This window comes from Ochotona princeps, chromosome 8 (assembly GCF_030435755.1).
Source record: "Ochotona princeps isolate mOchPri1 chromosome 8, mOchPri1.hap1, whole genome shotgun sequence".
Classification (NCBI taxonomy): Eukaryota; Metazoa; Chordata; class Mammalia; order Lagomorpha; family Ochotonidae; genus Ochotona; species Ochotona princeps.
In genome coordinates this window covers 52,897,718-52,919,522 of record NC_080839.1, presented here as the reverse complement: position 1 = coordinate 52,919,522, position 21,805 = coordinate 52,897,718, and the positions used below count along the sequence as shown (strand labels likewise).

Here is a 21,805-nt window from a genome sequence, read left to right as displayed (position 1 = left end):
AAGGAAGACGGCAAATCAATATAACCGGAGGTATCCTGACTCCACTGGATCTATATTCTGCTTGAATAAGCCATTATCATGGCAGTCCCCTTGAGCTGCTTGATTTTAAGAAAAGGGAAATTACAGAGGCATGGAACATGACAGGGACTCTACGAAGCGCAAGCACTGAGACAAATGCTTTCATGTTTTCTATCTTATTTCATCCTTACAAAAACCCTGTAAGGTAGACATTATTAGTCCCATTGTACAAATGAAGAACTTGAAGTTCAGAGAATTGGGGTGATTTTCTAAAATAATCACACAGTTCATGAGTGGCTGAGTTGGGACTTGATCTAGTAGCCCAGGGAATATCTTCCTATTCATAATGCTTAATAGAAGTGAGTTGAAACATCTATCACATTGATTCAAAGTCTGAATCTGAGAACTTGAATGCTTGGTGCTTATACCTTTTAGGAATGTGACACTGTTATATATCATCAGTAACACGGGCTTTCTAACATTTTTTCAGATGTGATTCTTTCGCAGTTAGTTAACAAGCTTTGTCTCAAGCCCTTAGGGGGATGAGTGAACAGTGAAACAGATCAGCAAAGTACAAGAAGGGCATCATGGTTGTGACCGTATTGGAATCTCTAGGATATAATGGGTTCTTATTCTATTCCTGCTTCCTAAAGTCAGTTCTGAATCTAATATCCCGGGGTTTATATATAGCTTTACTCCAGAATTTGGGGAAATGGTTTATGTCATCATGTCTGAGATGGAAAGTAGTGTGGGAAATGTGTGCCTCTGCTTTTTTGAGGAGGTGGCCAGCTTTGAATTCTTCCTATGTGTCCATTAGGTTTTCTCTTCCTTAACTCGTATTTACTTTTGTTAATATATGGTAACTAAGATTCAAGTTCTATTCTCCTATTACTACCATTTCTCTTTGCTTTCAAAAGTTCTGGAACAATTACACAATTTGCAAGAAAAACTGAAACTTAGAAATCAGCTATTTCACCCCACACCATTTTAAGGTATTAACTGAGAACTGTGATTCAACTGATTTTTTTTTTTTATTTGAAGGGTTGAGTGACACAGGGTGGGAGTTACTTCCATCCTAAATTCCCAAATGAATGTAACAATCTGGGCTAAGCTAGGCCAAAGCCGGGAGCCAGGGACTCCATCCTAGTCTCCTACATGGGCCATAGGGGCCCAAGTATTGGAGATATAATCTGCTACTTTCCTGGTGGTTTCATACTTTGTTGTGTCTATGTGTGTCTGTGTATACACATGTGAGTTAAATACATAAGGGCTTTAGTTAATCCCAGTGGCTTTTATCACATGATGATCTAAAATGTCTTTTCTCTTTTTCCTTTTGTGATTGTACCTTATCTTTAGTCAGGAAACAGTCACCCTTGCTCTCCAAGCTCATATTGGCCTCTTCATGCCATGAAATTCAATAATCCCAAAATGTATTTCTGAGTAGGAATTTGCTTTATATTCATGACTTTGGGAAAGTCCAATAAATATTTCCATATTTCCTAGTCAGTAAGAAGTACTTACATTTTCTCTGAATCAGATTGGATGTAAGTAAGTTTATCTCTGTGTACTGAAAGATAATTTCTTATAAGCAATGCATCATCCATGTATATAGATATTAGACATGTAGTTCCTCATCTCAGAAAAAAAAATTTGCTTAGATGTCTAGATCCATGAGTTTCAAAATTACAGAAATAAAGCAAGTATTTGCTTTTATCAACAAAAAGGTGTAATACTTGAATACAGTCCAAGTGATTTTTTTTTTTAACCAGGGTTTCTGAACTTGTCAAGTTCAGTGCCCTGCTGAATGCGAATTTCTTTAAGACCTCTGTGTCACAGCTGACAGCTCGGTCACCAGGGAGCTCTTGATCTCGCAGGTGAGCTTGGAGTGCTCTGGCTGTTACTCAGCTTGCAGAGACTCTACCCGCCTGGACATCTGGAACAAGTCCAGTTCTGTGCCACATGATACTTCTTTGGACATTTAAACTGACCGATTTTATAAAATCTTCAGTCTTTGATCCAAGTTCCTTTGGTTCAGCATGGCCCTGGAGCATTCTCTAAGCTAACCATCAACTTTTTGTAAAACATACAATGCTTCAAGCTGCACAAGCTTCAGGAAGTACCTGAGACACGTGCAGTAGGGAATGTCTTCCACCTTTCTCACTCCGCAGACGTTTCCTGTCGCTATAGAACATATCAAGTTTCTGGTAGGTTCCTCAGGTATCCGCATACATTGGGCTGGCTTATACAACCAGTAACAACAACTCATTGTTTCAAGGCCAGTTCAAAGTCATGGTTTCCATTTCTCACATTTTTGGAGATACCAATATACAATCTTTCTTATCTAATCATATTGGGCTGTTTATTAAGAGAAGTGATTACTATCTTTAAATGTAGAATTTTGTCATAACAAAATCCTGTGCGCTAATATCATGTCAGCAAACGTTTCTAGAAAAACTAAGAATTTTACTTAATAGATGGAAGGAAAAAGAAAATATGATATATATATATATATATATATATACACACACAAAAGGAACACTACTTAGCTGTCAAAAAGAATGATTCCCTGTCTTCTGCAACAAAATAGATCAACTGGAGCTGATTATGCTTAGTGAAAAAAGCTAGTCTTCAAAAAGAACAAACATGCTTTTTCTGATATGATAGTTAGCAAAGAATACTAATATATATGTGTATATATGTATATGAAAACTTTTTGTTTTTAGCCTCTGTCTACATGTCTGTGGAACAGATCTTTCAAGTTTTTACTGAACATTATAGTTAGTGGTGCAATAATCCTGCAATTATAAACTGAAATTGTGTTGTAAAAATTGTATGAAAATGGCTGCTTCCATGTTTTTGCAATTACTGATTGTGCTGCTATGAACAAAGGAGTGCATTTTGGTTTCTCATAAAACAAGTGTTCTAGATATATTCCTAGGAGTGCTATTGCTGGATCATACAGTATGTTGATTTTGAGTTGTTTGAATGTTCTCCATACTGATTTCCATAGAGGCTGTACCAGCCTGCAGCCCCACCAGCAGTGGAGTAGGGTTCCCTTTTCCCTGCAACCTCGCCAACAAGTGTTGTTGGTGCTTTTATTCATGTGGGCCAGTCTTACTGGTGTTAGGTGGTACCTCATTGATGTTTTAATTTGGATTTCCCTTATTGCCAGGGAACTTGAGCATTTTTTCATATGTTTATTTGCCATTTGGGTTTGTTCCTTTGTGAAGTGTCTGCCCATTTCCCGTGCCCATTTCTTGAGTGGCTTGTTTGTTTTGACATTTTGGTTGTTTTGTAGCTCTTTGTATATTCTGGAGATCAGCTCTCTATCACCTATGTCGTGTGCGAAGATCTTCTCCCATTCTGTGGGTTGCTTTTTTACTTTGTTGATTATGTCCCTTGCTGTACAGAAGCTTCTTAGTTTGATGAGGTCCCATTTGTTTATTTTGGTCTTGATTTCTATTGCTTTTGGTGTCTTTCTTAGGAAGTAGGGACCTACCCCTAGATCTTGCAGAGTATTTCCAACATTTTCTTCCAAAGGTTTGAAGGTTTCTGGATGTAGGTTTAGATCTGTTATCCATTTAGATTTGATCTTAGTGTATGATGAGAGATGTGGGTCTTTTTGTTTCTGCAGGCTATTAACCAGTTGTCCCAACAGTAATTAATGAATTAAAAATAATAAAAAAAATGCTTGGAAAAAAGTTGTATGAAAATGAAGGAAGGAGGGGGAATGAGAAGGAAAGCTTAGTTATCTTCTTAGAACTGTATCTATGAAATACATGAAATATGTTCTCTTTATATAAATAAGTTTCAAAAGTGACCTATTTTAGGAATTAACATTTCCTAGCTGAAAGATATTTACATAAATTCCAGTATTTTGTTTCCACATTTTTCTTAAATTAAAAAAAAACCTAATGAACTTTTAAAGAACTTTCCTACTTCCAGTATTCTTCACAGTGCACTGGAGCCATTAACAACACCTTTGATGTGGTCTGTTGTCCTTGAGGAAGGGGTGAACCCTGCTGTTGTGGACCTCTGGTTGTCTTGGTCTAGCCCCATGTAACCAAAGGGCTGACAGAAAACCTAGTGTTCCACTTACTAGGCTATCTGCACCCTCCAGCTGGAGACTGATTTAGTGTGGAGACTCCGTGTCTAGACCATACTATGCATATGCACACACTAGAGACCAGTGAGTTTACTCCTAGAGACCCATTGTCTCTCACTTCCATTCTACTTCTCTTGATAGATGTAGTTGACATCAATGCTATTATGTGTATAACAGCAGTTCAAACTTACTACAGATTTATCATTTGGACCACTGGCTTGTTAATGAAGAGAAGGTAACATACGGATTCTGTAATCCCCTCCCCCTGTTTCCAAACTCCAGGCAGCTAAGGGCCATCCTGTACCAGGAACCGGAGAAGCTGTTCTGGTTGTAAGGCTAGAGGATGTGTGACAGTTGGAAATGAACCCAAGAAGGCAAATCCTTCTCTGAATAATTCTCAATCCTGTGTGCAATTTTCCATAAAGATTTAAAACTAAGCAGATTAGGCCGCTGTGGTACTTGTTAGGACAGGCAGCACAAAACACACTCAAAACATTTAATGTGACAGAAATATTTCTCAGCAAACACAGCCACTGTCAAATTGAAAAACGGATGCACTAGGAGTTCTAGCTCCATACATGTTTGATTATTAGCAAAATTAATCTATTGAAAGGCAAAAGTTCACTGAGTTAGCCTCTCTCTGAAAAATCACTGTGAGAAATGAATATTCCTAAATGATTAGTTTGACATAATTAGTCATGTGTATTTTTGCCCTAAGCTTTTTGTTTTCAAAATAGCTCCATAACTGAAATTGAAATTCTGAGTGTATTTATCCTTTCTTAATCATAGGATTGACATGAATCTGGGTTACTTACTAGAGAAGCATTTTCTGCAGATTTGAGCAACTAAGAAATAGACGTTGGACAGATATGTCCAACACTCAGCAAGTGTAGGTGCTTTTGCTAGTATAGATTCAGTGGGTTGAGTGTGGGCACATCAGGTTCTAAGACTGGCCTGAGGGCTCTGGTAACACTTTGTAAATAGCAGCTGTGACTACATTAGCCTCATGGAGTGTGGGAGGCTAAGTATTAGAGGAAAGTTTTGGGCAGTGATAACCCTGTACATTTTCAAAAATGTATCAGTGACATGTCCTAGGAAAACGTTGGAATTCACAGAAGTAGATGCATACCAAAGACTGCCGTCCTATATGCAGGGGAGCATTAAGGTTACCTGAATTCTTCCCATACAACGCTGCTGTGCCTAAATGGGGGATGCAGTCCACTACTGATGGTCACGCCTCTGGGTGAATACCCTTTACCTTTCATCTTTCTGGGGACCCGGTGGAGTAGAAGTTTTTGCTCTGTTGTAGAGGATGTGGAATCCGGGGATCACAAAACTTAAGTGACTAGCTCATGGCATCTAAAACTCGTTTCCATCAGTCACAATTTCTTGACCCATTGATACCACCAGAAAGATTCTCTGTGATTTGTGCCAAAAACCCCCTCATTTTCTGATAAACCCATTTGGCCTTGCTTTATAAAATCATGTAGTTCAGAAATAGCTATCCTATTTATATGATATTTCTCATTGAAATTTTGGAAGAGACTAAATGTCTGGCTCCACTTCACTCTTTCTTAAGGGTCTGATTTTCCTTAGATTTTGAGGCTGATCCTGTGTAAATGGTTTCCACTGATCCTTTTGGGAGGTGGGATTCTTTCCTTTCAATGGCACACATCTATCTGTCTCTCAGCAGCAAAAAAGAATGCTAACTCTTTAGTAGTGATAAAACCCTTTGTTTTAGGAAGTTTTCCTGAGATCAGTGTCATTTGAGAAGACTGTAGGTTTTGTAGGTTTGCCTGTAGTTGATGCTAGTTGAGAATCTAAGAATCTTTTTTTCTTCTTAATTTACTTATGATACAGTTTCGTAGGCTTAGGGATTTCCAAGACTGATGCTAGTCTTGGCTTGCATCGTGATCGCAGTTGTCCAGGGTATCCCTCCTCTAACTCCTTTTTATTTCCTTCTCTTTATTGTGATTTTTAATAAGATCACTCACTGCTTCATAAAGGGACCTTTACTGACAACATGATGCTTTCATGATTGTTTAATACTTTCTGGGACTCTCAAAAATTTACTGCATGCCTGTGAATTTTTAGGAAATTAGTATAGCCCAAACTTTCTTCCTTTTCTATGCTGTAATTTTTTTGATTTTGATTTGAAAGGTATAGGAGAGAGAGAGAGACAGATAGAAGTAGAACAAATAAATGCCCTATGCTATTTCATTTCCCAAATAACCACAGTGGTGGGAGCTGGCCTAGGTTGAAGCCAGCAGTCAGATCCAGGTTTCATTCAAGCACTGGAACCACTTTCTGCTGCGTTCCCAGGAGCCTTAACATGGAGGTGAATTGGAAGTTGAACATCTGGGCTTGAACAGGCACGCATATGGGCAGCTTATCTTGTTATAACATCACAGTAGACCTTCAGTGAGATTTTGTAGAGAAGTTACACACTCATGACAAACAGTTCTGAGGAGGGAATGATCTCATCAGTGGGGTTCAAATGGAGCATCTTGCTCTCATTGCTCATGAACACTTGCTGTAGAGGGTGGGTTGATGCAGGTGGCTGTTACCAGTCCTGATTGTCATAGCTTTTTAATTATATATCATAAATAATAGCCCAGAATCATGATATTGTGATGCCTACCCTCAACATATCTTGACAATAGGATGCTGGACTTTCTATCATTGTCTATGCCTACCATGTCAGAATGATGGACTTATGAGTAATTTTGAAGGACTATACTATTGTAATAATGTAGAAAAATGAGGGAGGGCAGAAATCCTGAGCCTATAGCATAAAAAATGTGAGGAAGGAAAAAATAAATAATAAAACCTTAAGCCATCTGAAAAATCATTTTCTCTCCCACCATCAATGAAGCTCATCTTCCTTATTTGCTATTAGGTTTACAGGTTTGAACTCTAAAGGTATATCAGGTCACATCTTTGGACTTCACACGCAGGCTGAACCTGAGTCTCAGTAAATTTTCAAAGTGGATGGAGATTGAGAGAGCATCTCTGTCAGTACCAATCCATTCTGTGGCAATTATTAGTAACTTGTACCTGACACATTTTTAAGCACTGAACCTTCAGAAAGGTAAGAGCACTTATGTCACAGAACTTCCTGTCTGACAAGGGGAGATAGTAATGAAGTAAAAAATAAATAAACACGATATTTTTCAGTACTGATATGGGCTAATACTGCAATGAATAGAGCACTGATTGAGAAAATTCTCTGAGGAGAGGATCTGTAAGTTAAGCCCTTAGGAAAAGAAAAAGCCACAGAGAAAAGAGCTTATGCCCAAGAGCGAGAAGACTAGAAAAATAAACCCGTGGTCCAAGGTACTATGTCTCTGGGAGATGTGAGTATGACAAGATAGGAAGAGGGATGTCCTTAGAATTCAACCCATAGATTAGTGTGGATCCAGAATTCTAGTCCAATCTCATACCTGGGTTCATGACTGCATCCCAGGCAGAGTGCTGGGAGGCTTCTGTGAATTTGAAACATCTCTTAATGCAAGGCCATTCATTCAATGTTGCAGGTGTTGGGCTAGGAACATTTTAATCTTTACTGATCTTTGGATAACACCAGGGGACAGACATAGAAGCTCTGAGAGCTAAAGCACTTGTTCTGCCACTCGGAAAGAAAAAAAATGGGTGCAAGGCTGGATGGTGTTGTAAGAGCTAAGTGTTGTGAAATACGTTCTGTGTGACCCAGGAGGATACTCTCTCTCTGGACTTGATTGCCAAAAAAATAGGAGGCAAGAAGAGCTGACCAGCCAAGTGCTTCCCATATCTATGCCAGAATTCTGCAGAATTCTGATCTAAGATGCTCTATCAGCACACAGGATGCAACACACCTGCCTGTTGAGAGTAGACAAAGGCGAGGCAGGGGAGACACATGGTGTGGAGTATGTTTGGGAACTGATTCCCGCAAGTGGCTTTTCATCACAGAAGCTGCAAGGACAAGGCTTTTATCAAGAGAACAGGCTGTGAACAGAAAGAATTAATACTGCAAGTGACTTTTATGTGGCTCCTCTTTGCCTGTGGGAGGTGTATGTGTGTGTGTGTCAAAGGGGGAGCGATGGATGGCCGTGTTTACATCTGTGTCTACTTCCTTGGATTATGCTGAAAGGCTTCTGCCTGGAATGGAAAATGCCCCCATAGCTTGCGCATTGATTTGCACATAACAACGGAAACTGTATTTTCATTGCCGTAGCCAGTGCCAACAAAAGAGCTCCTGGATCCAGTGATGGCGCATTGTTTGCTGAGCTGAGCTGCTCCCTCTCCAGACAAAAGCTGCATTAGAGACGTGACTTGAAGCTCACAAATTAGAGTGCTGATTCAGTCTGGAGCCTTTCAGTATAATCTTTTCCCCAAGATTTTGTTGTAAGCAGTGAAAGAGAAAAACAACCCAATAGGCCAATATTCTCAGAAATACCAGCTATAGCATATCTGAGGGCCAGAAAATATTTGCTTTTCCTTCAGATCCCTCATACTCTCACCCCTGCATAGGTGCCTTCCCTGGTTCTGACACGAGAAGTTGAAGCTACTTGATCGAACATTTTATCTTGCCATCACAGACATTTTTATGCTGGTACATATACCAGAATTGTATTTTTTGCTAATTAACATGGCTGGCCCGGAAGTATATCTCACAATTTTCTCTCAAGAGCTTACACTTGTTCTGTTTCTCAATTCGAATAATGACTATGGGCTACATAATAATAATCAAAGACCATAGAAAATAACAGTATAAAATGCATCTGCATATTAGTATTGCACACAAATATTTTATGTGTACAAATAGATGCATATGCACATACATGTCACGTATGTGTAGATTTTTAATAGAGCAATGACGTGCACAAACTCTTCAATGCATGGTCAAGGTGTATGTGTGAGAGTGCATGCTTATGTATATACACGCATTCATTCCCTAAATCAGACAGCAGTGGGAAGTAGTGAAAACAGGCATTTGATGCCAGTTATGTGAAGGGATTTTAAAAAGTTCATGGAATAAATGAAATTAAAAGAGAAGTTTAAAAGGGTAAATGAAAAAAGCTCTTGAAAGTCATGAACATATTTACACACATATTCCATGAACTTCTTGATGACCTTCTCAAAGTGTATTGGGAAATATCAACACGTAAATTCACTAGTTTTTCAACACATGTATCATTTTGAAGCATTGTGTTACATATTAGAGAAATAATGAGTAAGACAATTAGCTGTTGAACTTTCTTTAGAATTTGGATATTGGAACTTCTAGGAGGACTTGACTAGATCTGTACTTAGTAATAGAATATAAGGTTTTTTTAAAGATGGGATAGAATAAAATACATCCAATAAAATAAAAACAAGGGATGCTTTTAAACATCTGAACCAAGTAAATTTTGAACACTTAGGCATATGTTTTAAGATTTCAGATAGCCAGAGAAAATAAGAACCACTGAATTATATATAATTTTATCATCCTAGAGATGATAAAAATTTGCTGAGAAAAGTTTCATTTCTCTAAAATAAAGTGGGAATTTGTGACTCTCTTGATAGTAAGCAACACAAATAACTAGTATGTCAGGTGATAAAATAATATCTTCAAAAGCCAACATGACAATCAGAACAAAATTTTGCTTCAATGTGGGAAGAAGTTGAAGATGCATATTTTGATAATCTAACTGAAAGCCAGGACAGTGTGCGAGTTCATCTCTCAGGACCATTGAGCAGTGCATCTTGAGCATCAGCTGTCATTTGAATGAATACTTGCCAAGTCATGGTAGCCACATAATTTAACTAATATGTATTTCAAGACACGTATTCCATCTTCAACAAAGCCAGAATAGTACCTTTAAAATAGCAATATCATAGAAAACAAGTTGATATTTTGTTGCTTAAAATGGAAGGCCCTTGGGAGACTCTGGTTATCTTTAAGTCTTGTTTTCAGTATTTCTGTGTCCCAAAGACAGTTCTCAGAGTTGTCTTTCCCAGTCCTGCCAATTCACATATGGAGTTACAGAACTAATCTAAAGCCATACAACTAATTGGCTTTGTTTCGAAAAAATATTCTTAAGAGAAACAAGGAGAGACAGAGTGGCTTCACTTTGCAGCTGGAGCTGTGCCTCCTGGAAGCTGGGATTTCAGTGCAGGTGTCCCCTAGGGATGTCAGGAACCAAGTTAGCTGTACCATCACTAGTGTCTCCTAGGTTCTGTGTCAGTAACAAGCTGTTGCTAGGAGCCAGGGCCAGGTATCAAACTCAGACTCTAAGATGAAATGTGTATGTCTTTACTGGCATCCACCTGCAGTACAAAATGCCCCTCCATAGTTGATGGCTTTTGATATTTGAACTCCTTTGCAAAGGAGTCAAATATTCAAACATACATTTTATGAAATAAGTGATCTATTTGCCATCAATGTTAGATGTAAGATGTACTCTATCACAAAGATATATTTATAATGGATAGCACCTAGGCTGGATGGCAACAGCATTGTTACATCTCCTGCTAGAATTCCAACTGCCATTCAGCCTTCATTTCTGTGTTTTCAGCTATGAAAGTTATTCTAACTATGGTAAAACCTACCTTCATAATGAATAATATCACATGCAAAGATTAGGAGCTTAAAAAATACTTGGGCACTGGTTCTATTTTGTTTCAGGAGAACTGACATCATGTCTAGGAGTGGATCTAAGTGCAGTTTCAAGGTAACAAACAATTTGAAAATTCCTCTTAATCATTCCTAATGGAATCAAACCTAGACTTTCTAGGAAACTCAGGGTGTGAACCTACTCGTTTTCCAGAAATAAGGATATTCTTTCTGACCCAGGCTTACAGATTTCTATCATGTGTAACTTCCAGAATCATTCCTTCATCTGTGTTCTTCCACACTAACTCATCTAAAATATTACCTTCTTGGCCTGAGTTAACGTTGTGAGGATAACTAGGGCCAAGCTGAAAATGTATTGGATTTTTACTCCAAAGATACAAATCCCCCTTATAGATTGGAACTTGCTAACTACGTGGCCATCAACAAGCTATGTAATCATCCTGAGTATTGAGCTCTTCAGTTGTAAACTTAGGTCAAAAAGTGGTTAACCCAATTATAGAAGATGTACTATATATACAAAGTACTGGCCAGGTAGTAGATGGCTATAAATACTAACATTATTTAATAAAATATGGGCTCCAATAATATATCTTGGACAGATTTGCTTGAAAAGAGTTGAACAATTTTGTCTGTTGAAACTGGAGTCTTTTTCATGCTTAGCATTTGAATTTAGACAAAAGGTAATTAACAATCTTAATAGTCATGGGAAACAGGACAAACTGAAGGCTTTACTTACTAACACAGTCCCTCTCAATTATTTTCCACCATAAAACTGATGTTGTGTCAAACTTGACCTGGAAGGATTTTAACTGTTTAAAGTGTATCTTCAGAGGGCCAAGAATTCAGAATTACCTTACAGTCATGATGTTCAGTTAACACAGACGACCTAGACCTATTCCTGTTAAAAAGAATTGTCATACCACCTATTGTTGAGTATTATTTTCATTAGGACTTTAGGAAAGGATTAGGTTGATGATTATCCAGGTGAATTTTTGTATAGAGATACTGTTGACAGTTACTCAATAGTTTAATTGAGCACTTTTTAATCCATTGAGCATGTGATTTCTTAAAGTCAGTCCACCATTCTCCCTCTGCCCCAGGGGAAAAGCAAGCAGGAATTGGGACTTAAGGAAAATCCAAGGTGGACAAACAGCGATTGCTCACTTCATGTAGAAGAGCATGTGCTGACCCATCTTGAAAGCACCTGCTGGAGCTGGGCTTGCCTTGCAAGTATTCGACAGCCATTTAATTGCTGCCTACTACCAGTACTGGATACCAGTACTGGATACAGAAAGCATTTTTGAAGACCTGCAGAGGCATGGCTATTTCATCCCTTCTAATTTCTGGAGGCCTACAAACACTTTGACTTTTCAAATTCAGATCTTTAAGGACTAAAGTCACAGAAACATTATGTTTATAGGAGGTCCAAGCTATGGAATTCAAGAAAAGCAGGGAAATAAAAAGGTAGACATAGGGTTACCAGGTTTGAAAATTAGAGAAGCAAAGTCCTGTTTACAAAATTATCATTTTTGTTTAGCAAGATATGTAGACTTAATTTTGCACAGAAAATTGCTTAGGAAAAAGTCTCAGTAGAGCCCTTTAAAAGCAATTGAGTATTTTTAATAAGGCAAATCTTTTGATTCCATTTAGCCAAGAACTCTTAAATCCAACACAAGTGTTCATTAAATGCTGCTTTACAAATTTTATTGTCTGTTTAATGACCTAAGAATATTAACATTCTTTGGACACTTAAGTGTAATCATTATGACATACACTGAATTTCTTAAACAGCCTTGAAGTAATTCAGTGTCATTTAGTGCCTATAAACTATCAGTCTTTGATATTTTCTCTAAAAAATGTAAAATTAATTTATTCAGAAGCCTGCAAATTTCAAAGCAATTGTGTCTTACCGCCAAGGAGTCATTTGAAACATAAAACTCAATATATGGTGTGATGAATAAGGACTCTGGGGAGGTTTTGCATTTCATTCATGGAGAGAGTAAAAATGGGCTGGAGTTAGGACTGTCATGAAATGATGGCAGCATCCCTCCTGGAGAGGGGACAAGAAGAGTCTCTATCCGTGAGCCAGAAGGGAGGAATGCTATTCCCCCTTTTGAACGGCAACAGACAGAATATTTCAGCAGTTTTGGGAAATCCTGGCTCTGTGCTACATTCTGTACCCATGCTGCCTCTCTGGGATAGAGATTCTTTTCCTTCAGATAGAGAATGTACTTCTTGGGATTTTCAGAGGATTCAATTCCATGTAAAAGATGAAGTGTTTAGAAATCAAAATCTATCTCTTTGAAATAAAAACCATCTTGATGGTTGTTGCCCTGGCTACCTGTTAAAACCAGTACCAAATACATGACTTTGGGTTTGGTGATAGTAAATTGTTACTCAAATCTGTTATGGCTGACCTTTACCACTGCCACAGATTGGTGGTGAATGTTCGATGTCCCTGTACTCAAAAATATGTGTGAATGAATGTACACAAATCTACCCCATCACTAGAAAATGAACTAATGTAATCTTGATCATCTAGTTTAAATCTACAGCCCTACACAAACTTCCCTCCGTATTTCACTGTACTCCCTAACAAGTTCACCATCACACTTAGACTTCAACTTAATCATGTTAGCAACTGTTTCCCCCACCAGCATATAAAAGCTCTATTCAGGCAAGGGTATTTGTTTAATTCACCATAATATACCTGGCACCAAGCTTAATAACTGATGTGTAGAAAAATGAATGAATGACTGAGACCAGTATAGGGTCACTATAAAAATGCTGATCTGTTTGCAGCTAAGGCAAATCTGAAAACTTAAGAGTGCTTCACTAAATTCTGTTTTTCAATTTTAGCATGTGAAACTAAGACAGTTTGATTATTTTAATATGTTCTATATCAGTCTCATCAATAGCTTTGTCTGTTTTCCTTTCTCCATGAAGCATGAATAGAGCCAATGCCTCAGATGCTTAGCTTTAAATGAAAGAATAGCAGAAGCCATAAGCCCACTGTCTAAAGAAGTTACCCACCATTGAATGTTCATAAATGCCCACTGCATACACAACTTCATGAAATCAAAAGGCATGATTATAAGTAGCACCCATAATTAAGCAGGGTCATTTGAAAAATCACTTGCTTCTACAGTACTTTAGGGACCTGTCAAATTATCCCATGGCAGTTTGGATAATAAGGGCTATGTGCAAAGTCATGACCCAACTGCCAGTGATGTGTTTCCATATTGTACCACTTGGGAATCAGCACTGAGCAAACGCCAGCTTTGTTTATCAGCAGCAACATGAAAAGATGGGCCTGTAGGGATCTTCACAGAGAAGGAATCAGGGCAGATGGACAAGAAGGTCAACACAGCTCCCAGGATACGCTTGCCTTCCTGAATCTTCAAGAAGGGATTTCCTCTGTCTTTATACAATCATACAGAGAGTGGACAAGGTTTTGACAGGACCGCAAGGGGATGCTTTTCTCTGTGTTTAAATTTCTCTGGTTGCTGTCTCCTTGAGTTTGGAGAACACTTCATTTTGTAGGATATTCCTAAATAAGACTGTGCACTTGGTGTGTCCAGGAGGAAACAAAGTATGCTTCTATTTCCACATCTAGAGCCAGTGCAAACAGTTAGTTATTAAATGTTGTTAGAGAAAGTATAAAATGATGCAGATGGCTCTGGTAAATCATCTTAATGCCTTCCTTTTGCACCAAGGCTTTTCCTTCCTTCTTTCTGACCTGCGCTTGACCCTTCTGCTTCATTCAGGGCCTTCTCCAAACAAAGCCTTGTGATTGACCATTAGTGAATTAGATCAGTTTCAAGCTTTGGTGTCCCTATTTCCAGAGAGAGACAGATGTAACATACAAAAGGATACATGAAGAGATTTGCTGCATTGAGATGATCTAATTTAGTCTCATGCATGTCTATATGCAATAAATTCATGTTTCCTTTTGAAATTTACCATGGCTGCCCTTTGATGCTTTGCCATATACCAAGTCATCACGATGGGAAAATTCGGCTTTGGTTGAGACATTTTAATGTACAGCATGCTTGACAGGTACTCACCAGCACTGACCGTGATCGCTTCAATGAACTGTTCCCTCCAGCTGTTTGTGCCAACCACAAGGGCCAGGTTTGTCTTCTTAATGAGTTTATCCACAGTACTCTGCAAAGGTAAGAAAGAATCTGATAGCAACCACTCAGTTTATTAAGGCCCAGGGATCCCCAAGATCTTGTTGTGATTGAACCCCTCTGAGTTACATATAAAGGGTAGCAAATGTTAGGTTCAGAACAATTGCATGGGCATCAACAGTGTTATGATTATGCAGACAAGCATGGCCATTAGTTGGAGAGACTCTACAATGAAAACTTCTCTGTACTAAATACAAACCTCCTTTACTGACTAGTAGCCAATTAAGAATAGACTCAGTGTTTCGAATAACAGGTTTTGCAAAAGTTCGTTCACTCCCTTGAATGTTTGAGATTGTTTTTCTACTGCCCCTCTTTTAACACATTATGTGCAACTGAATTTATGTACACACTGATACCGTAACATATCTGAATGGTGGGAAATGGCAGCTTCTGAAACCCAAACTGTTACTTGTTTTATTATTAATTAATTAATTTATTTATTAATGAAATGCCACCTGGCAGCAAATTTCAAGGTTGCTTGCTGCATGATCATGGTAGAACTTTTCTTTGGCTACCCAGTTTGTCAGCCTTATGGCTTTTATAGAATCATACTCTGAGCCAACTCCTGATGCAAAGTAGAAAATACAAGAGTAGAAGAAAACTAAACTAGTTAAATGCTTATGCTTTAGGGGGTACACTGCACTTTACCTTGCACTAAGTTACTCTGACCCTGTTTTGCTGGCTGGTGTTGTACTGCAGACTCCTTGATTTTCATTAGACTGGTCAAGTGCTTAGTTTTGTACAATTAGCATTTTCTATTGTTGTAAACTGAGTTATCAGAACAACGGGAGCAGTCAAACGTTCGCAAGAAAACTAAGTCAGCAGATGCACTCAAAGCACTACCACAAATCATGGCAACTACAGGGAGAAGGGCCGCTTCCAGGAGAACAAGGCTGCTTCTCCAGAGAAGCAATGACAGACTAACCTACCAAACATCCACACTTACTGTCAGAGCATCCTCCAATTTCCACTCATTGCAAAGAGGCAAAAAAAACATGTATTAATTTTCTTAGGCCTGATCTGTACATACTTAATGCAGTGTACCTGAATTGACTATGGTCTGAGAGGCAGCATTTTATCAACCAAATACAGTAAGGAAAAGGCAGTGTGAGGGGAAATCAAAATCATGTTATATTTATAAATCTGCTGGTTCCAGATAGAGGCACTAGAACTGACTTGAAACATTGAGAAGATAAATACGAAAGTGTCTTTCTCCAATGGGCTCATGTTGCATTTGCAGCATTATTCCTGGTTGGATTGCATGTCTTTAGGGTGGTGACATTTCAGCTCCTAGCCTTGTGTTTAGAACTGCTGGTGCCCCTGATAGCAGCCGTAACAGCACGCCTGTTGGCTGTCATAACTTGAAGCACATGACATGCATCTGCCTGGTCTCCCTTACTCAACATCTCTTCAAGCACTCTGAGCATCTGGGCGAGGCCAATCCAGAGTGCTGCACAGAATTTAACAAGAAATGACCTTGATTTTCCTATGCGTAATGGAAATTAGGGGCAGCTCTTTCCAAAGGGAGATTATTTGTGCAGAAGCTAAAACAGAGCATCTCACCACATGAGAGATAAACAATTGGACAGGCTGCTCTACAGTATACCACAAGCTTTTCTGCAAAAATATGTTAAAGAACAATTTTAAAAATACACTGAATGTAAATCCACAATAGTCTAAATAATAGTTCATGTTAGTCCTGTGGAACTATGGTACAGAGGGTTTTTTTAGGACATAATTTGCATACATGTCCCTCTTTGACCTATGGGCAACAGGATCATGAATAAAGATGAATTTGAAGTTTAGAAACGTGAACTCAGACATTATTCTTTGTATTTAGCTGGATTCCAGGGATCCTAAATGCTAGCAAAAAAAAAAAAAAAAAAAAAAAAAAACCTGTACTGTACTCAGTTTGCAAGAGTTTGTCTAAACATCACCATCGGCGAGGAATGCTGGTGAAGCCATGCCTTTGGTCTCATCACATTAGGCAGCAACTCAGTGCAAAAGCAGAGTGGGAAACTGTGAGATGTCACCTATGCTCGGCTTCCTAATCAGCTCTGCAAGCTGAGAACAAAAAAAATTTTTTAAAGATACTTTGAAAGTTAGTGTTACAGAGGGAGATGCAGAGTCCAACAAGGGGAGAGCTTTCCTGTCAATTGACTCCTCAAATGGTTGTAACACAGCTGAGCAGGCGGAAGCCAGAAACTTCTGGGTCTCTTCCATGGGTGACAGGTGCTCAAAAACTTGAGCTGTATTGCATTGTGCTTTCTAGGTCATTAGTAGATCAGCAGTCTAGCAGGCTGGGTTGAAACTTTTGTCCATATGGAATGTCAGGAACATAGGTGGCAACTTAACATGTTATGCTACACCTGACCACCCCAGAGGAACAAGATGCTTAAAATAACTATGTCTTAGAAAAATAAAATTTCTAACTGAATGATAAAAATCTCGAAATCAATAATTGGGGTCAGTTCAGAAATATGTCCATAAGGCATCCTTCAGATGTAGTAACTGCATTGGTGAACTTGGATGAGGGGAAATGAGTTCTGTAAGCTAATCTAGGAGGGTCAGTACACTCAACAAGCGTATTTTCATTTAAACTGGTTGGAGTTATCTCATAAGACAGAGTACATCATTCTCTGGGAGAACCCAGGGAGAAGCAAGCTTGTTCTGGCAACGCCTCGTTACTGTTTACCCTCCTCCCTCTTTTAACAGGAATGAGAGGAGGAATTAATAGATGCTCAGCGGACTGAAGGACAGAGTTTAATTACATCTCAGCTTTTTAAAAATATGTTTTCATTGCAAGGATATTTTACTTTCATTTATCTCCTGTCAGAAAAAGTTAAAAAAAAAATTAACGAATGGACTGAGCACTCCAGATGAAATAGTGAGGCTTCTAAGTTGGGGGCCTGATTGCCTCTTTCGGAATCTGCATTCTGGGTTTTCAAGCAGGAGCAAAGTTTGATTTTGAAAGACAAGTAAGGAAAATATTTCTCTGCTCTGGGTTTGTGATGTTGGAGAGGATAAGAGAGGACATATGTTTTCTTGTCCCACAGCCAAATGAGGTATGGCTCCTTTTAAGGCTTTTACAGAGGTTAGGACTGGAGGAGAAAAGAGATGGGGGCAGAAGGAGCAGCTAATGCTCAACAGGAGTTTTTCCATTAAAGCTTTAAGCACATATATTTAACTTCTAAAAAGCAATGACTTTCATTACTTAGAGAACTGGGAATACAATTTTGTCAGCTCCAGTAAAATCTCTGGTTGTAAGCAATGAGCCGTCAGTAGGTAATGCACTAAAATGGGTCTACAGAGAGGTAGATACATATAAATGAGAGCCTGTCAAAGGTATGTCTCCTTGGGCGAGGGAACACAAAGTATGTACTCCCTCCAAAACAAAAGCCTTCTAACCCAGCAGTGCGAATTTTTTCTGTGGTAACGATCACTTTTCCAATAGACCCTTGTTTCTTTCACAAGTAACACCTTTGTGTCTTCCTTGCTATCCCCTTTGACAAAGCCTTTCCTCTGGGGCACATCTAACCCTGTGAAGTGACAGATGCCACCTCTTTGGTGCGTTCCCCGATGTGATTTAGTTTACTGGATCTTTCTGTTCTCTGCCAAATCTACAAAATCAGTCCAGCTCCAAAGACCTCTCAGTGCATGAGCTCATCTCTAAAATCTAAAATCTACATCTTTTTCCAGATAACTCATCTAACCCAACCGAGGGTATGCCTGGCACCCTGGCTGGGTAGTATTGGTGGGCATACCTTGAACTCATAGGATTCTTCAATGATCACTTCTAACTTGGTGTGTTCTCCCAAGATAGGGCGCCCCATTTCTGCAATGCGCCTCTCCTCTTCCTCTTTGCTGGTCAGTGGCTGTCTGTCATCATATTCATCTGTGAAAAGAAAGGTGAGACAGTGAGTAATGTGCCCATTTGTATTCAGAAACTCCTATAGCCTGCTACCAAAAGCAGGGAGGAGGACCCAGGGTTGTACAAAACGGCCCTTAGTTAAGGTCATGAGTGTGAGGGAAGTATTGTTCAGAGGCTTGTTGTACTGGGCAGCACAGCACAGTAAGTGTTGATGGTAACGTCTCAGTGTGAGCTCATGTGAAAGTACAGATGAGGAAAATGAGGCATGGGGGCGGGGCAAGTCACTGAGAGTTTGCACATTTTCAGGGCTCAGCTTACTGTTGGTACATGTTCCTGAAGGGTATGCCTGAGGGAAGTCCTAGCTAGGGTGACCCTGCAGAATGGAGAATTGTGGTCTCTCCTCCCTCCATTTTCGAGAGGGAACAGAAAATGCCCAAAGGACAAAGAGGTGGTGAAAAGGACGTTCTGATCTTAGCCTCTCACTCGTGAAGAGCCCCTGTTGTAAGTTAAGCATAGAACAACAATATCACTCTGGCAGTTCTAGTGTTTCTTTGCTCTGGTGCAATATCAAACTATGTCAGAAAAACCCTGACCTTACTGAGCTGCAAGTAAACAGGGAGGGTGAAGATGAAGCCTTATGGGTATTACCATTCATTTCATATGTGAGCATGATTATTTCCAGAAGCACCACATAGTGTACACACCAGGAGAAGCTAGCAGGGTACTAAGATGTTAATGGATTCAAGACTCCCCTAATGAGGGGAAGCTCACAGTTGGCTGTCTCTGCATGTTTGTTAGGATGAATTCCAGACTGGGAAGGCCAGGCGCATGAGAGGGCCACATACTAGTCTTTTAATTAGCTTTACACCTGAGGCCCAGGATGCTGGAACAAGACAGACAACTTCCTGTCGGTGTCAAGTAGAATAAACACAGCCCCAGCTTGGCTCTGATGTCATCACCTCTGGGACTCTGGGCAGAGCACTCAGATCAGGAATTTGTTGGTTGAGAAGACATCCAAATGAGAGGGTCTTCTCACCCAGGCTTCCTACCTTCTATACTTAGGAATTAGCGCTTCACACCTCCCATTCCTGGAGAGCCAGGGCTTCCTCTTGGCTCAGGGTCCCTGTTGAATGGGGCCTCGTTTGCTGCCCTAGTGATTGTCACAGAAAATAATTCCTAAGACAGTTGGTCACTGCAAAGTGCAGGCATTTTGTGTATCAAGGCTCAAAGAAAGGCAAGAACAGAATGCAGCTTGCTCATTAAATCTTAGTATTTATTCAATAATATTTTCCTAAGAAGATATTTTAAAATGTACTTTCCCACCCCAGGGACACCAAATATATTAAATGAAAACTAAATATTAGTGTATTTGGACTGGCCAGAAGCTACCAACTATTAGAAAAAGAAAAAAAAATATTGAACTGAAAAAGTGTCAGTAGTTCTTATACTACTGTTGGGAAGTGATGACCTAAGGGGAGGCACAGAGTTTTGGCTGAGATCTCTTTATCATTGCAAAATTATGCATACTCAGTTAAGGGTTTGGTTTATTCAGTGCTCAAATCAATCACATTTTGATTTTGGCTGCTTTGTGATCCTTGGACCTGGAATGCTATTTGTGGTTTTCAAGGCAGCATGTTATATCAGCATCTTTGTTCAAAAAATTGGTTAAACAGGGATGTCCTGAAGGCTTATAATGAATAAAAATTATTTTTCAAAAAGAGGTAGTACTTCAACCTGGGAGCTATGTGAATTAAAGATGCTGGGAGAGAATATTTGTTATAACCTTCTTTTCTGAGTCTACTTATAGATGGAAGGTTGCTTTGAACATGACTCAATGTAATTTACATAGGAAAAAATGGAGACAGTGTGTAGCAGAGGAAATGTGGTCTTTGTTTTCCACTTCACAAAATATGAGTTGGAACATGGTACTAAAATATGGATAGTGTGGTAACTGAAATCAAATAAGAGTAAGCTAATTTTCAAGGGTTTATTTATTTGAAAGGCAGAGTTAACACAGAGAGGAGGGGAAGACAGAAATACATTCCATCTGCTGGTTCACTCCCCAAGTGGCTGCAACAGCCAGGTCTGACTCCTGAAGGTAGGAGTCGGGAGCTTTAGCCTGGTCCTCCTTGTGCATGGGAGAGATCCAAGGAAGGCAAAATGCCTTCCCCTCATTGCTCTCCTAGGCCATTGCAGGAGCTGGGTTGGAACTTGATCTGGTGTCCATATGTGATGTGGCACATAAAGCCACATCACCATGCCAGCCTGTGAAAGATTCTTTTTTAATCTTTCAATCTTTTATTTAAAAATTTTATTCTGGGCCTGGTGTGATAGCGTAATGGTTAAAGTCCTCGCCTTGAATGCACCGGGATCCCATATGGGTGCCGGTTCTAATCCTGGCAGCTCCACTTCCCATCCAGCTCCCTGCTTATGGCCTGGGAAAGCAGTCAAGGACGGCCCAATGCCTTGGGACCTTGCACCTGCGTGGGAGACCCGAAAAGAAGTTCCTGGCTCCTGGCTTTGGATCGGCACAGCACCGGCTGTTGCAGCCACTTGGGGAGAGAATCATTGGATGGAAGATCTTCCTCTCTGTGTCTCCTCTTCTCTGTATATCTGCCTTTCCAATAAAATAAATAAATATTAAAGAAAATTATTCTATTTAATCTACAACTACTTGCTATCTTTTTAAGACAGAGAAAATAGTTACCAGGTGCATATAATGGACAGAACCTAGCTAGAACCCAATAACATTTGTTTCCATGATCAACTTTTGTTTTATTTTTCCAATTATGGCAAGCAATCATAGTTTTCTGTGTGTAAGTGACTTAAAGTTGTATCCTAAGAACCAACTAAGTGCAGTTAAAATGTGAGGCAATGTCAAAATATATTAAGGAGTAGTAAGGTGAGGGAATGCATTCTAAGCAGAGAGAAGTCAGAGCTTAAAGACACAGCAACCTGGAAGGGACAAGGCTATTTACACTTAAGATTTGTAATGAATGTTTAAGAGATAATTATAGTTG

General features: G+C 39.3%; 1 protein-coding gene across 5 annotated transcripts in view; it reads right to left on the bottom strand.

Annotated features, from left to right (window-relative positions):
• Nucleotides 1-21,805, bottom strand: part of SLC8A1 (solute carrier family 8 member A1) — a 332,786-nt gene that overhangs the window by 25,005 nt on the left and 285,976 nt on the right. For all 5 annotated transcript variants that reach the window (XM_058668026.1, XM_004582756.4, XM_036497680.2 and 2 more), the window contains 2 exons: nt 18,679-18,809; nt 14,789-14,888 (listed from right to left, as the gene is read on the bottom strand). In XM_058668026.1, the coding sequence (XP_058524009.1) occupies nt 14,789-14,888; nt 18,679-18,809 (231 nt within the window). The remainder of the gene's footprint in view (nt 1-14,788; nt 14,889-18,678; nt 18,810-21,805) is intronic.